The sequence below is a fragment of the Austrofundulus limnaeus genome, unplaced genomic scaffold (assembly GCF_001266775.1).
Source record: "Austrofundulus limnaeus strain Quisiro unplaced genomic scaffold, Austrofundulus_limnaeus-1.0 Scaffold478, whole genome shotgun sequence".
NCBI classification, from domain to species: Eukaryota; Metazoa; Chordata; class Actinopteri; order Cyprinodontiformes; family Rivulidae; genus Austrofundulus; species Austrofundulus limnaeus.
In genome coordinates, this window is record NW_013952880.1 from 320,435 (window position 1) to 338,228 (window position 17,794).

Here is a 17,794-nt window from a genome sequence, read left to right on the forward strand (position 1 = left end):
GCCTCCATGCCACGCCGCATTGAAGCAGTCATTTCTGCAAAAGGATTCTCCACCAAGTATTGAGTGCATAACTGAACATAATTATTTGAAGGTTGACTTTTTTTTGTATTAAAAACACTTTTCTTTTATTGGTCAGATGAAATATTCTAATTTTTTGAGATAGGGATTTTTGATTTTTCTTTTTCTTTTTTGCCAAAATCATCAATATCACAACAATAAAAGGCTTGAACTACTTCAGTTGGTGTGCAATGAATCTAAAATATATGAAAGTTTAATGTTTATCAGTACATTACAGAAAATAATGAACTTTATCACAATATGCTAATTTTTTGAGAAAGACCTGTATATGCAGTGCCATTTAAAAATAAATAAAATGATGATGATGAATGTATGAGAAGGCTATTTTACATTATTTTATACCACAGAAGATTCACATGTACCACTAAGACATGTTGAGTCTGGAGTTTTAAAACTTCAACAATCCCCTTATATGAGGTTAGCTCATCAATCTGTCATAATTAAATCATTTCTCCAACCTGAGGCCATTCAAAGACCTGTCTGCAGCAGGTAAGATATTTATCATTTACAGCCTTACCCCCACTTCAAAAGATCCGACTTTAAGGTGACAGATGATATTCCTTTGTTCCAGACCTGTTATTATCTTTGTCCATTATTCTGACATGACCACCAGATTCTTTGCTTTTAATCTAAATCCAAAACTGGTGACTTCACACCCTGACAATATACTAAAATAACAAGCTAAAGACACTTCTCAACATGTCTGGAGGATTCGTAAAGAAATGTGATCCCTCTCAAATGACTATTTCTTCTCTTTTGTTTGGTGGTTCGGCTGTTCTATTACAAGACGAGTGAACCAAAACTTAGTTCACGAGTAAAAGCCTGCCTTTGCCTCGTGTGTGTTTGTAATTAGAGTTCTAAAAGGAGGTGACACAATGTTCCCCCCCACCTTAAGCATGAGTACTTGGAGAAATATTTGTACTTAATGATTGTCCAAGAACAGCTGGTCGTGACGTAGCAAGAAGGCCCTTTGGTGCGAGAACCACAAGCTCATTACCGAAACATTCAACCCTAACTTCAGCAGAAGTTTGAGGCAGTAATCATGTGAACAATTTATTTTCCCTCATTTTCTATAAACTAAATCAGTATTAACCGGGCCTACAGCCAGATGTTGGAACCCTAAGGACTTCCAGTCTGTTCGTGTCTTAAAACAAAATGAGTGAAACCAACGCTCAGTTTTAATAATCATGATCCATTAATTAACGTTATTCAAAGAAATGCACTTTACCTGCCACACTGAAGCTGTATTATGTTGAGAAATGGCAAAGCTGAGTTGAGTGGTAAATCTCGGCTACTACCACAACAAATTTAACTCCATATTTGTACAATTTTAATTTACAAAACAAAGTTGTAGTGGCCATCTTGAATGGGATTTACTTCAGAAGGTAATCAGCCGCTGATGTAGATCCAATAAGTACTTTATGCAAATTTTAATAATGTTTTACAGTGGTTCATAAGATGTGTTGCTAACACACACATACACACAGGCCTGTTGCTATGAGCAATATATCAATTAATCACACAATAAATTAAAATGAGTTTGATAATTTCATTTACCTGTTTTGTTTTCTTCATGTCGCCCTTTTTTCTACTCCTCAGCGTAGAGAGGAGGGAACTCTTGTCAGGTATTTGCCAGGATCATGCTCTCTAACCTCTAGCATGAGAGCCCCATGAACAGGCATTTATCGAGAGGAGCATCTTCGGTTTTCTGACACCTTCTTTCAGCTGACAACACCTCAGGATGTACTCAAGGTGTCATGCTGAACCTTGGGTTTGCCAAGAGTTGTTCATTTTTTTTGTTTTGTTTTTACTCTTCGTAATTTTTTTAAACTTTGCATGGGTGACCGCAATTATTTTATGAAGCCAGAGGAAGACCCACAGAATAAAGTGTGCCAGCTTGGCTTAAGGTGGGTCGCGATGTTACAGCTTCAGTAGTTGTGTGTTTTTACAAATTCCACTCCCGGTCTGTTTGTAACTTTATGTAAATTTCTAAATTTTCATATATTTCGTAAGCGGGATGAAGGTAACTGCAGTTGTTTTATGAAGCCAGAGGAAGAGACATACAGAATAAATTGTACTGGCTTGAATAGAGGAAGTGGAAAGCAATTTTATATCTTCAGCAGCTGCTGTTGTGTATTGATTTCATAAGCAGTCAATTCGTAACCTTTTTTTTTAACATACTCAAATGTTATAAACTTTCATAAGCAGGGGACATCGTTATCCATCCATTCATCCATTATACCCGTTTCTTCCTTTCAGGGTCACTGGTGCCCATATCCAGCAGTCACAGTATGAGGGGCGGAGTACACCATGGACAGGTCTCAAGTCCGTCACAGGGCCACACATAGAGACAAACAAGACAAACAAGCATTCACTCTCTCACTCACACCTAGGAACAATTTAGAGTTATCATTTAACCTAACAGTTATGTTTTTGGTCTGTGGGAGGAAGCCGGAGTACCCGGAGAGAACCCACGCATGCACAGAGAGAACATGCAAACTCTACCTAGAAAGGTCCCCGGGCCGGGATTTGATCAGGCAACCTTCTTGCTGAGAGGCATCAGCTCTACCAACTGAGACAATTGTTGTCCACCAAAATTTGTTATTGTGACAGGCTTGCACACATAGCATCCATATTTATTATTATATTGTGCTAAATTAGCTTTACATACAATTGGTGTTTCACACATCTAAAACAAAACTACAGGGAGAGTCAAAAGTCCTACGACACCGTTTTATTTCAGAAAGAAATGGAAAATTAAATATCTGAATACCTCAGCAAGTAATGGGTGAAGGGGGGGGCTTTCTTTTAGGTTACGTCCAGAACATGGCTGCCATCTTGAAAGCTGTTGGTTATAGGGCATTTTCCCAAATATAGGCTCTGTCACCAGTTACTGGTTGAGGTATTCAGATATGTCAGTTCTCATTTTCTTTCAGAGATAAGAGTGTCCTGAGTCTTTTGACTCCCCCAGTCTTTAAGGTTTAATTTTGCAGCATCTGCATGTGTAGGTGAGTTCATTAAAACATTGGCTGTCTTGTAAATGTACACTACATATGAAGGAAATTTTGTAACTGATTATTTGAATATTAGATACAGTATTATATTTTATACTTTCTGATCATTGCAGCTTTAAGGCCATAACAGAATAAGAGCTGGTGTGTGTCTTATCATGTGTTCTTTCTTTAGCCTAAACACAAATGAGTTACGCTCTGCCATCTGATGAAAAAGGTAAGAGCTCCAGAGGTGTAACCAGGAAGAGATGTACATTATAAGCTCAATTCACTATTATAGGAGAAAGAAGTTGTCCGTGGGTTGCACAGTTTCTGCTTCAGAGCAGGGCAGCTGTGTTTTGTTTTGGTTCAGTCCAAGGTCTTACACTGAGGCCTGTGTGCTGAGTGCTGTACTGTGAACCTGATTGGAGTCAAAAGACTGAAAATAAAGTTATAAGAAGAAATCCAGCTGATTCCTGTTTATTCAGACATACCATTTTGAACAACGTATATTTTTCTTACACATGCATAAAGTCTTTTGAGCCATCCAGGCTGCTTGAAAGCACTTCATAACACATGTTATGTCCTCATTTACACCCATTCACACATTCAGCACTCTACTACATATCTAAGCTAATCGGAATACATCATTCTAAAGGGTATAATCGGTGCTTCAGATCACATTCATACACCAACGAAGCACATCGGAGGCAATGAGGGCTTCAGTGCTCAGGGACACTTTGACACGTGACTTCATACTCATGGAATCAAACTTCCGACCCTCTCATTGGAGGACTTCTCTAACCACTGAGCCACAGCCGCCTTATCGTGCCTTGTACCGTACATGTCAGTGAGTATTTACAAACCAGAACATGGGAAGTTTGCTCAGTTCTTGCCAAAAAGAAAACCAACCATTGATTTAGGAGCTGATAAGATTTTAAAAAAACCAACACATTCCTGTTTAATTTGGTTTATCTGGTTCAAGGGTTCAAATGATCATTTCCTGCTGTGGATATTTTGGCATTAGTGAAGCATTAATGGAAAGAACTTTACATGAAAGGGTTGACTTTCTTTGTATTTGCATGAAAGAACTGCTCATGTTGCATGTCTGCAAATATCTAGTAGCGCTGAGGAGCTGCACATTGGCCACCCTTTTTTTTACTGCGGGTTCATTTTTATGAGTGGTTTTCTGCATCTGGAGCAGATGTGTAGTGTGTGTTTTCATTTCTAAACATGGTTAGATTGCATTAGCTGGTTTTTCATTAAGAACACGTTTGGGGTGGGACACACTTCTAAAATAAAAATAAAAATGACAGCAAATGACCTGGACGGCACCCCCAGATTAACGAGAGCGAGCCGTCATCCTCAGGCTCACCTTTAAAAGCTACGGTACAGTAGGAGTGAACTCATGCATGAATGGCTCTGGAATTCACCGTCTTCTTTCATGAGAAGCTAAATTACCCGTCAGCTCGACCCACCACGCTCTACAGCATGTTGTGACAAATGTTGTTGACACAAACAAGTGCCTCTACGCTTTAGTTCACCTCAACCGACATGATCACCACCGGCCGCCGAAAGCATGACAGAGCAATAATGTTGTTGCCCATGTCTGTCTGTGTTAGCAAAATATCTCATGAATAGATTTTTATTAAACTTTCAGAAGGTAATCTATAAATATACATTTACAACTGATTACCTTTTGGAGATAACCAAATTTAAGAATGGTTGCCCCCAGAAAATAAATCTTGGCTAAAAGAAAAAGCTCTAACTTAGTTCATTTTGCAGATATTGAGCTAAAACTTTGGTATGTTAGTAAGTGAAACTGATTCCTAAGTTATAATTAGAGCACTAAATGATTGCACGAGATCTGTGTTAAAATCTTTTCCCATATTTATTGTAATCAACTCTGTTAGCAAAATATTTTATAAACCACTTGAGTTGTTTTGATCAAACTTTCAGAAAATCATGAACAGATCTACATCTGATTAACATTTAGAGTCAACGGATCAAGATGGCTGCCACAAACAGCTGGCCTTCAAAAACGCAGGAATTTCTAAAATTCAATCACTTTTACAGATATTGAGCTAACATTTGGTGTGGTAATAGCTGAGCATTGTCCCAAACACGTACTTTGAACACAACCCACTGTGAAATACTATTGCTTATAACTGTGGAATTAACTCTTGGTGTGTACAATGTTTGTCTGTTAGCAAAATACCTCACAAACCACTGAACCAATTCCAATGAATTTCTCAGAAAGTAATATCAGATGTAAGTCTATAACTGATTAACTTTCAGCGTCAATCCAATTCAAGATGATCACAGCTAATCAAATTTAACTAACACAGAAAAGGCTACACAGCAGTGACTTTGCAGATATTGAGCTAAAATTTGGCACAGTAGTAGCTGAGCATTGTTCCCAACACATACTTAAAAAACCTTGGTGTGGTACAGCTGACAATCATTCACAGCTTATTCTTTGAGTTCATGTAAGAAATCGCAATATTCCATGAGACTGCAGATACAGTAATGTTATTCTCTAGGTTTGACCAAAATAGCTCCAACTCTACCACTCCTCAAAATAAGCTGATGTTGGGTCAAAACTCTGGCATGATTAGGCAGCGAGCGATATGCATTCCTTCAAGTAATGTTAGACCTTGAATTTTTTCGGAGCCATTATCGTGAGCTTTTTGTTTAGTTCAGTATGATGACTGCTGTTTACTGAAGTAGGAAAATGGGTGGAGGTGCGCTGTAGATGAGGTGATTACTGGGAAAACTGGGAAGCCAGCAGCAGCCTCACTGGAGATGGGTAATCACACGGACCCGTGAGAGAACAGAGAGTGGAGCCTGGCAATCAAGCGATAACAGTGGTCTCATTCATCACAGGAGTATTATGCTGCTAACAGGTACAGAGCCCAAAGAAATCCTAGACCAGGCCAGCTTAAGAAGCCAAAACAATCCCATCCCCCTACAGAACACACACACACCGCATCTGGCTGCTAAAAAGGAAGAGCAAATGAGCGAGAGTTACAAAAACCTTTCACCCACAACAAAAGAAACCCACGTATGTTTGGAATAAAAAAGACCATGTGCTTGTTATTTATACTTTCCCCCCTCTTTCCTGTCCAAATAACTTTGACATCCTGCGCTAACAGCATTGATAAGAGACATTAGTCCAGGCCTTTATCAGCCGGGCTTTTCCTGTTTGCCCTTTAACATGTTACCACTCTGAAAAATATTGCTTTAGAGTTGTGCCATGAACCCCCCCCCCCCCCCCATATTGCAGTAAATTAATCCCAACATATGGGTTTTGAAGTGAAAAAAGAAACTGATTCATGTGAGTTTCATTCATCTGAATGTATTTATCTTTCCATTTTGCTTACATCCTTTACTCTAAAGCTTGATTTTTTTCCTGTTTGTGTGGTGAGGAGGTAGCTAAATGTAATATTCCTCACAGATATATTCTACATAAATACCTGCAGAGGGAAGAGTGTTGAAAAGAACAAAACATAATGACAGGTTTCAACAAAAGCCTTAAAGGATGTAAAGCAGGTTTATTATGTGCCTACTGTTACTTTCAAATGAGATGGTTTTACATATCAATACATGTTTCACAGACAAGTCAACCGTCAAGAGAAAACTTCACCACCATGAACACCCAAGATGTAAACCATGGTGAGCCTCGAAAACAGGAAGGCTAGATTGGAGTTCATCAAACGTCTAAAAAAAGCTTTTACAGTTCTGAAACAAAATGCTATGGACAGATGACACAAAGATCAGCTTGTACCAGAGTGATGGGCAGAGAAATGTATGGAGAAGGAAGGAACTACTGATGATCCACCTTATCAGAGAAGCATGGTGCTGGTAGTGTCATGGTGTGGACATGTGTGGCTGCCAATGGAATTGGTTCGTTGTAGGGTGCACTGATTGCAGTTTTCTAGCCAATCACCGATCAACAATATTTAAAAAGTCTGACCTGCTGATTCCAATTTTGGCCGATACCAATTTTTTCAATAACTGACGATGTCACCACTGCCAATTTTATTTTATTGAAAAAATATTGAGCAATACTCTTGAAACAATACAAGCTTGCTTTAACTGGACATTAGGTGGTGCTCACAGCAGAGCAAAAGGGGACAGTGGCTGATTTTCAGACCTTTGTGTAGGTAGATGAGAAGCTGATCTTTTCCACTAATCTTATCCAAGTACTGACCGATCTCTGATCTCCCAAAATTAAGGAAATCGTGCAATTAAAGCAATCCCTACTTCCTTTGTATGTGAAGTGTCCTGGTTGCACATATTTAGCCAAATGCTCCAGAACTCATTGGATGGTGCTTCACAGTGCAAAGAGACGATGATCCTCAAGATATTGCCAAAGCAAACCAAGAGTTTTGTAAGACAAAGAGGTGGACTGTTTTGCAATGGCCGAGTCAATCACCTGACCTGAATCTGATTGAGCATTTCACGTGCTGAAGGCAAAACTCAAGGGAAAATGGTCCAAAAACAAGCAGGAAATGGAGACCGTGTAAGCAGAGGCCTGGCAGAGCATCATCAGGGATGAAACCCAGCTTATGCTGAAGTCTATATGTTCCACATTTCGGACTGTAATTGTCTGCAAAGGATGTGCAACCAAATATTGAAAAGTGAAAGTTTGATTATTGATTGGTAATTTGTCCCATTACTTTTGATCCCTTAAAAAGTGGGAGGCGCAAACACAAACTGTTGTTATTTATACACCGTTCATCTAATTTGGATGTAAATACCTTCAAATTAAAGCTGAATGTCTGTGCAGCTAAAGCACATCTTGTTTGTTTCATTTCAAATCCATTGTGGTGTTGTTTACAGCCAAAAAGATTCTAATTGTATAGATGTCAACTGTTGTTGTTGTTCAAAACTCCGCCTTATGTTTGCTGATTGGCCCAGGTAAAATAAACTACAAGCAGACACTGCGCAGAAAATCAACATTGTCGTTCAAAATTCTGTCTGGTGGTGCAGTGGTAAGAACTTTAGCCTCTCAGCTAGAAGTTTACAGAATCACCTCATGGCCTGGGACTTTTATTGGTGGAATTTGTATGTTTTTTTCTGCATGCACATATGTTTTCTCCAAGTACTCTTGTTTCCTCCCACAGACCAAAATTACGTATGTGAAGTTAGTTGATAACTCTAAATTATCCCTGGGTTTTGGTGAGAGTGTACAGGATGGATGGATGGATGGATGGATGGATGGATGGATGGATGGATGGATGGATGGATGGATGGATGGATGGATGGATGGATGGANGATGGATGGATGGATGGATGGATGGATGGATGGATGGATGGATGGATGGATGGATGGATGGATGGATGGATAATTTGGCTTTTTGGGCGGTGGGGTCATTGAATCTTACTCTTCTACCTGCACTTTTCCTCCATTAATCTTTGTGCATCAAAACCAAAACAAGCTGGAATTATGAAACACATCAGACTGATCCAGCTGCTCAGAAGAGATAATACACCTAAAACTAGTGTGCCATTAACCAGAAGTAGATTTTTTGTCATTTATTGAAAATAATATCCTAGACATGTTCATTTTTAAATCATTTTAGTCTCTAAATTTATTTGCATCTTTTCTTGATTACTTTGAAAAACAGAACCAGTAGACAGCTGTGATTTCTCTTTCAGCCTTTTTCCACTAATAACACTCATCCATGTTTAAAGCCATTTATGTCATTATATCAGCTTATTCTCCAACAGATCTTTCATAATGCAGGGCTGGAATCATCGCATATGATGTCTGTGTGGTCTTTTAAATTGCAGGGGAAAAGAGATAAAATAGTCCTGAACATGTTGGAACAGTTCCCAAATGTTTGACTCTGACCTAAATTGTGACCTAAAACACAGTCAGGGTCTCATTCGGACACTGACCGTGTTTTGCAACAACTGGTCCCTGATTTTTAAGGCATGTCAATTGTATTATGTATTTTTACAGGCACTTAATTCATTTCTGTTCTGAAAATACTGTATATATCAAAAATTAATTTGACTTTGCATCATTGTCTATCTAAACATCTTAAAATTATCCTCTGTCTCTTTAAGAACCTCCTACCATTTCAGACACTCCCACTTCAACACCTCTTCACAACAATGCTTTGTGGGAGTGGTGTTCTGTGGGGTGGGAGCTCAGCTAAGGACCAAGCTCCAGGGAGGAGCTTTGTGTAAATAGGCGGAGCTTTGTACCAGAAAGCTTTTAGGCAGCTCCACATGGCTACCACAGGAGATTCAAGGATTTCTCAAACGTACATGAATGAGTCAAAGGAACACTTTGGGTATGTTTATGATGAGGGAATGACATTATAACTTGACATAAAGTTCAAGAAAGTTGATTTTGCATAATAACCTCTTTAAAAAGCTCCTTACACAACTACAAAGAAAACATGAACAGAGAGTCCATTTGCAAAAAGTGGCAGGGTTTACAGGTGGACTATTAATGAGTGATGGCCAGGGGGATGGAAGGGTCCTTCATTTTGTTTGTATGTTTGTGTATCAGTCATGACTTAACACATTCCTCTGACTGCTGAAAATGCTGGTGTGATGTTTAAGGAAGAAGACGTGTTGGTGATCAGTCTTAGCTACAATATATTTTGTCTCAGTAACTGTATAACTGACAAAGTTATAGCTATTCTTGTGATTCCAACGAGCACTTAGCTGTGGCAGCCATCCTGCACTGGGTTCTCTCCAAATGTTCTGAGAGTTTCATTAAAGTTTAATTCATGGGATATTTTGCTAATGCAACAAACACAAACACACACATGGTTGTTCTTCTATTCTCATGGGGATTTTGCATTGACTTCCATTCATTTGCCAGTCATTTCAATAGCCTAAGCCTGACCCTAAACCTAACCACCCCTGTACATACCTGACCCTAAACTTAAGTTAAAATCAACTCGTGCCTTAGTCCTAAACCTAACTCCTAACCCACCAATGGTATTTCCCCCGATGGGGACCGGGCTTTTGTCCCCATTAGGAACAGTACTCACCAGGCTGTGTGTGCTGGGAAAATTGTCTAAATTTGCCCCCACCAGGTAGCGAACACACACACATGGGCAAAAACATTGCCCTTTCACCTTCAGTGGCAGCCAGTATTAACTAAATGACCCTGGTGCAAAACACAAGGAATCACAATTATCAGCTGCTTCTGCAGCATCAAATACAGATTATGAATAAAAATTGGAAAATGGTGATTTTTTTTTTACACTGTACAAACCTCTGGAGTAAAGAACAATGTGTGAACTTAATTTGTTCTAAATATAGTCAGTGACTTTTCTGAGAAAAAAAAACATCACTATCTCAGTGAACTGCTTTTCCATGAACAATAGTTTGTTGTTTTTTTCTACTTTGGATCTCTGCCAGCTGGAATTAAGTGCTAATAATTTGTTCTTCAAAAGGCAGGATGTGAGCGTAGTTCTACAGTATAGGTCATTTCATCAGTGCATTGTAATGAGTGGTACTTTGTTGGATCGTGTTGTGTGAATTGAAACCACTTGTGTTTCAGATTTCATTTACATCAAATTGCTTTCAGACACTTGCTTCCACATTTACATACCAACAGATGCGATTGATTAGGAAACGTTACCTTCAGAGTCTTCCTTCACTTCCTGAGGCTGGGAGTCGAGGAGGGTTTGCGGTCGTCTCCGAGGCCCCTCGCTGTCCTCCTCCGTCTTGATTGGAGCTGTGCTGGTGGGACTGAAATGGACTGGGGGGTCTGAGCTCTGCTCATTGTTGCCAATGCTTGGTTCCACTTGCACTTTTTCTTGGTGGCTGATGGAATGGGAACGGCTGTGATTCCTTGCACGTTTACCCTGACTTTGCCTCTGCGGGTCAACGTGACCAACCTTTGTGTTTCTGTGACTGTTATGTCTCGCTGCCTTTTTTCCAGTTTCCTGTTGCGGCCTGTGGGTCCCTGTGTCCACTCTCTGTGTGGCTGCAGTCGGTGTTAACATTGATGCATCGTTATGAGCCCCTGTAGTGGCCGAATATGTGTTTTGTATGACTTTATCCTCGGCGTGCCTCGCTGTAGATGGGCTTTGTTCCCTCAGCTCATTTATCCAGTGGTCATGAGAGATAAAGGCGGCAGAGCTCGTCTCAGGGTGAGCTGGAGGTGCCGCAGTAGACTCCGCTGATCGAGCCAGAGTTTGAGCGGTGGAAGATGTCGGCTCTGCCAGCGAGTAGTCATAATCCTCCGAGCCAAAACTGGGTGGGTCCTGCTTATACAGAGGAAGAGTGTTTGCCAGCGTGAGCTTGGAGAACTGCTCGGCAAGAGTTCCCTGTTGTGTGTCGGGACCGCTGCTCACGTCCCTCAGACCACTGTTGTTCTCAGTGGGCTTACCAACGCCGCCAAGGTCACAGTCAGGGACGGGGGAGCACATTAACTTGCCCCCTTCGTTGGGACAGTGACAAACCTGGCACTGGCCCACCTGAAAGGAATGTCCCGCCTCGTACTTCCTGCTGCCGTGGCTGCAGCCGAGGCGCGCACACTGCGGACATCCATCTGCAGGTTGGGAAACGTCGATGCAGTTGGCGGGGATTTCTGGGCAGGGAATAAAGCGGCAACTTATCTTCCCTCCTCCCTGAGGACAGGAGCATTCCGTGCTTCCGAAATCCACAAAGTACGACTCCCCCTCCGGGACTTTCCCTTTCTGGAAGCCTGCATGGACGCAATCGTAAAACTGGTAGCCCTCGCAGGCGCAGCCCCTTTGTGTACATTTGGGACAACAGGCACCTTTCTCCAAAGTGCTGTCAATACAGTTCTGTAGATCGGGACAGGCTACACCTGTGCAGTCTGTCTGACTTCCACAGATGTCCACACATGAAACCAACAGGCAGAAAAATATTAGTGGCTTCATTTTTTTGTATTTTTTGGCTTTAAAAGTTTTTAAACTTGATTCCAGTTGTGAAGGAGAGCAGCGTCTCTTTCGCCTGTAAAAACAAAGAATGATTATTTGGTTGATAAAAATCAGTCTGCTATGGCTGGTTTTCAGATATGATAAAATAATATGTTCGTTTTTATTTTAATAACTTGTCAGCTTTGATTTGATGACCTTGCAGGCGTACATTTTTCCATGCCCGCTGCTTTGACACGGCAGGAGAGGGAGGCTGAGGTTTGTTTTTAATTGCACGTGGAAATTTGGCTAACGGGTGTCGTTTGTGGAGGACTCAACATTTCTAAATCCATCCAATTAACCAAGCTCCTTTCATAGAACTGGAGATCATTGTACAAAAACTGTAACAGAGATTTTTAAGGGGCTGGTGGAGATCAACATTTTTTGAGCTCTTTTAGGATTTTGATTGGTTTTTGAATGAAGTTAAAATCCCCAGAGCTTTATTTTTTCCTTTTCGTGTTCCAATCTGCACAGAATGGCAGCACAGAGCTCGATCCTGTAAGTGATGTGACTTCAAGAGCTTGTCCAAAAACCAGGTGGTTTCTATTTGACTTTTCCTCTTTTCTCTTTACTTCGCAAGAACTGTGGCATCATTTCCTTCCACAAAGTTGAGTTAACGTCCTTTAATAAACTTCAAACTAAGTTCTGAGTGACAAACTTCTCTAAAGAAAATTTCAAGACACCCCCCACCCAAAAAAAGCTCACTATATTATCACATCTGTACCAGACTAGTCTGCATCCTTGGATTAGAGTCTCATTAAAAAGAAACATTTCATGCAAAGGAAGTTTCCTTTTTCCTCTGCAGAAACGGCTCATTTAATACAACGTGAAGTTACAAGACTGAGCTGCAACATGTAATCCCAGTCCATCCTTTAAAAAAACGGAAGGAAGTTTCTCACATGTAAGCAAAATCATAAATTAAAATGTACAGTAGGCCCACGTGTATTACAGGTCCAATGAACAGAACATCTGGTGTTTTGTTCTTCTAAATTTGGCTGCAGAGCCACACAAAGTGCACTGCAGCAGCATTCAGACTCAATGATGCCTTTGTGTGCAGAGAGCTCGAGATCATTTTAGCAGATCTTGCAAGTCCAAAACTTGGCAGGCAGTGCTGCTTTAACAGCTGACCTCAGCTTCAGGGGTGCACGATGTGTTCACAATATTCATATTAGGTGAGGAGGGGAATTAACTATGTGAAAGGAATCGTGAGTGATAGGCGGGTCATAAAAGTTCTGCAAATAGAACCTGAGAGTGCTCAACAAGAGGCTGTTTTTGCAGGTAAAACTTTTAAATACTATGTGATTACAACTCCAGGGTTTTGAGGCTGCTCTGATTGAAATTGCACATTTTATTTCTCAGGTTGTCACCACACACAGGAAAACACCAACTCCACATGCTCTGATCCTAGGATCAGACGCGCACCAGAACACAGCATGCAGGCTTCCAAAAGTGAATAATGACCTGAGGCTCACGTGACGTCCACTGGGGAAACAAACTGCCGCGCGCACGCGGATGGAGCCCCCCCAAATAAAATAAAAAATAAAAAAGTCACGTTGCTTACCTCGTTTCCCGCAGCGCTGAACTGATGGTGAGTGCCTCTGGGACTGAAGAGAACCTGCGCGTAAAAGTTTCTGTCCTCCTCTGAGTCTCCGGGACTTTGGAGGCTCCGATGGGCTCCTCTCCTCCTCCTCCTCCTCCTAAGGGCGGGGCAACATTATGAAAAAAAAAAACCTCTAACTTTTTTGGAATCTTTCTCTTTTTTCTGTTTGCCTTTTCGTGCTTTGCAATTTATTCAAAACACGACAATTGACGACGTGAGTTGCGTCATTGGAAAAACTGTCGTCAGAATGACACCCCCCCCCCCCCCAGAAAAACTATAATTGCATCACTTTGTCATTAAGAGATTACCTAACCATGGCAGCATAAATTAACTTAATATTGCATCAATGTTTGCATCAAAGAAAGTCTCAAATTCAATGCCAGTGGGCCAGATGTACACTCTAAAAATGAAATGTTGGATTTACTCAACCATGTTATGTGACCTGGTTCCACTTAACTGAGTTGAGTAAATCCAAAGCAACATCCTCATGTTCTTTGGTTAAAAAACTGGTATATTGCTTTGAATTTACTCAACTCAGTTAAGTGGAACCAGGTCACATAACATGGTTAAGTAAATCCAACATTTCATTTTTTACAGTGTAGCCTGGCCCCTGCCTGCCCAAGAAGTTCCGCTCAAGCGAAGGACAAGGGTCTGGTTTTAACTACAGATATATCTATGGTTTTAACCAGGCTAGGCTAGATGACGTCTGAGATGTGATTTTATCTGGTCCTTCATATTGTAGCCTAATTATCTGGTCCTTCATATTGTAGCCTAATCCCTGTTTAACTCCAATTTGGGACAAACTGACAGGGGTGGAGCTAGACATTTTTGCACGGGGTGGCCAAGATGGTTTTTAGGGGGGCACATACAAATAAATAAAACTAGTCAGGATTTCAAAAATCATGTAGACCTCCACAGTTTATTTCAAACAGCTCTAATTTTACTGTTTAAAAAAATGTTAAGCTGAAACTGTGTGTGATTGAAGCAAAGAATGATCCAAAAATATGCGTATTGTTAGTCCCAACTAAGACAACAGCTAATGCCAATTTCACAAAGGGCTATAATTTAGCCAATTTTAAACACACACAGCTGAAAATTAACGTCGTAACCAAGTAACAATCTTTTACAAAATCTAATACAAAATCCAAGATGGCTACCAAAGATAATTTAAATAGCTAAAAATCAACTATTTTTAGAAATAGTGAGCTAATATTTAGTGTGGCGTTAGCCAAGAGCAATCCCAGTGACATAGCCCACCTCCAAAAGTTACATCCAATGATTATGGTTAAGGTTATGACAAAGATCCTGTGCCTCAACTGTAACGAGACCAAATTTGGCCAATGTATGTAGAATTGACTATAACCTATTTTGCATTTTTTAAGGTCAGTTGGTTGAGGCAACCATCTTGAATTAGACAGATTCTAAAGGTTTGTTAGCTGATGTAATTTAAATTACTTTCTGCAATTTTTTTTAAATTCATACAGTTGTTCATGAAATGTATTGCTAACAAACATAGCAAATGCAAATAATGTGAACTTTTTTCTTTATTCATTCAGTTACAATTGTTTTAGGTTCTAAATAAAACATTCTGGGGGAAAAGTAATTTATATTTGTTTATGAACATTTAACATATTACACCTGTAAGCTAAGGTTAATAGATATTTTTCTTAATATTGACCAAAATTGCCCCTCAACTAGGACCAAATTTTTAATGTTGACCCCCTGAGAAGTTAAATTGGATTTCTCGGATTTAAAGCATTTAGTATTAAAATATGTCTAATATTCATTTGTTTTCTTCTGAAGGTGTAAACAAACTACACTAACAAATAAATATCTTCAAACTTCACACACCTGTTATCTTTGTGTAGTTGGATTCTAAGCATAAAAAGAACAAAAACCTCCCCTAAAAATACGGATAAATTGCCTGAGAGTTTACTGCTCTAGTTTGGTCTAAGGGTCACTGAGCTGTTTGTGAGAATAATTAACGACAAAGGTCCTCGTTGGCTGAATGGGCTGATGAGTCGAGGCTCAAGGGACAAGAGGGCTACTGGTCACTTTGTTCCAGGGGTCATTTCTTAAACGATCAATAACAGATGAGTCAGTGCTCCTATTATTGGTCTGTTTCTGTTTCTCATAGTCAAACACAGGCAAAGCTGCACCGGTCACAAGCAATGAAGGACCCCCGAGTTGTTTCATAAATGCTGAATGAAGTGTTTGTGATGCACGGTACGAAAAAACATAAATTCTTTATGGCTGGTTTATGGGATCAAACCACTAAAACATCAAGAAGATCAACAAAGTGTCAGTCCACAGCGCTCCTATGATCATTGCTAACCTCTGTGGAGCCGCCTGTTCCCACAGAAGGCTGTTTCAACTCTGCTACCCTGCTGTGGATATAAAAAAACCCTCTGACCATTAGAAAAATTGCCAAGTCAAATCACCATTAAAGGCATTAGCTCAACACAAGCACTTCTTCCATTTGTAATGTGCCAAAGATTATATAACAGACATTTCCTGCGACCACCTGCTGTAATTAGGCTGTTGAAATGCTCTGGAATGTTTGATTGCAATAATCACTTCAGCAATTAATTATCCCCTTGTGCCGTTTCAGCGACAGCATGTTTCGGATCTAAATTCCACTCTGTCGCCAGTTTCAGCAGGAAAATAAATCAGCTTTTTAAAAGCAAATGTTTTTTTTTTCAGATACGGAACATACGCGGCTCTCCAGCTCATGAAGAAATGTTCACGGTGCAGGCCGGGACCAAATGGTGCGTTTTTATTCCCCCTGCAGTAGTTGACCCTCCTGACATCCATGGGGTTTGAAACGTTCAGTGGCGTTCTGCCTCTCAGTCTGTGGGATAATGTTGTTTGACGCTCTGATGTGGGGGAGTTAATAGCATCCTGAGCTGTTGTAATCTCCCAGTCATGCATGTTTGTGTGGCAACTTTAGCCACTAATAGACAGCTGCTCTACCCTCTAATGATCTACATTAACGGGTGTTTTTAACGTTTAATACATTGGTTTTAATGATATCTTCTCAAATCAGAGTGACGTCTTTTTCTTACTTAATCTTTAGACAAGAGACTCTCTATAAGCTTTAAGCGCTGATGTTTGTGACAGTGATATCATTGTTTGCGTGGCCTCCCAGTGCAGCAGGAGTTAATGTTATCTGTCATTGTTGGAGCCATTGTCCTGCTCGTCTGCCTTTGTTTAAACAGGCGGACTGGATTGTGTTTGTTCCGATCTTTGCTGAATCACAGAGGCAGTGTAAGTGGAGTGCAACTCCGCACGGACTTCAGCGCGCCTGGAATCATTCTCAATCTTATTATTATTACAGCCGTGTATAATCTATCATACAAAATCTCAGCAACGAGTTCCTACAAACACAAAGAGACAGACGACTCCTCTCAGCGGAGCTCCCCCTCACTCCAGGGCTAATGACCAATAAACGCTGTAAGACCTCTAAATTAAAAAAATGGTTTTGCTTTCGCACTAGAAGGTGTTGCACTTCTGTGGGTCCAGCATGAAGAGCAAAGCGAGGAAGTCTTTAAAGTAAAGCAGCAAAGACAGAACGCTGAGGCTCTGCAGGCGGCACCGTGGGGAAATTAAAACCCAAATGTAATGTGGGGAAAGCAACTCCCCACCTGTGTCTTGTAAAGACCTTTTCAGGCTGCAGTTAAAAACTTTGTCGGCGGATAGGTGCAGGAGGTTTTGGTCTGAGCTCCAACCTGCTGAAATCTGCTGCAGTAGATCAAAATACTGAATGTGGTTATATTGTAGATATGGTCGAGTGAGTCTAAGATAAGAGTTTTACAAAGATTGACTGTACAATCTAGCTGTGATTATTAGGATGTAAATGTAACCCTGCTGAACTCTGTCAGAAAGTGGGTCTTTTGATCAAACAGTTTCCATGTCTTTGTGAAAAAAAAAATTGTACTTGTTTAGCCTTTAGCCTAGCCTGGACAAAGATTTTTGCCTTTTTACTTCATACTCTGCCCACATAGCAGGCAGGTGTGGGCCAGATCTGGTATCAAGCTGGCATGACAAGTGGATGGTCAACAGGATATGGGCCAGGTCTGGCAATGATGAAACTGTTTATATGATATACCACAACTGGTGCAGTTGTGATTTGGTTTATGTTTGTAATTATTTTGATGTTTGTACCTCATAAGCAGGGACATCAGTGATAGAGCACACCCGCATAG

General features: G+C 40.4%; 1 protein-coding gene across 3 annotated transcripts in view; it reads right to left on the bottom strand.

Moving 5' to 3' along the window:
• The window catches only part of fbln2 (fibulin 2), a 47,385-nt gene extending 33,693 nt beyond the window's left edge, over positions 1–13,692 (bottom strand). For all 3 annotated transcript variants that reach the window (XM_014025480.1, XM_014025481.1, XM_014025479.1), the window contains exons 1-2: positions 13,551–13,692; positions 10,684–12,026 (exon numbers count right to left, since the gene is read on the bottom strand). In XM_014025480.1, the coding sequence (XP_013880934.1) occupies positions 10,684–11,953 (1,270 nt within the window). In that variant the 5' untranslated portion in view covers positions 11,954–12,026; positions 13,551–13,692. The remainder of the gene's footprint in view (positions 1–10,683; positions 12,027–13,550) is intronic.
• Positions 13,693–17,794: the final 4,102 nt, after the last annotated feature.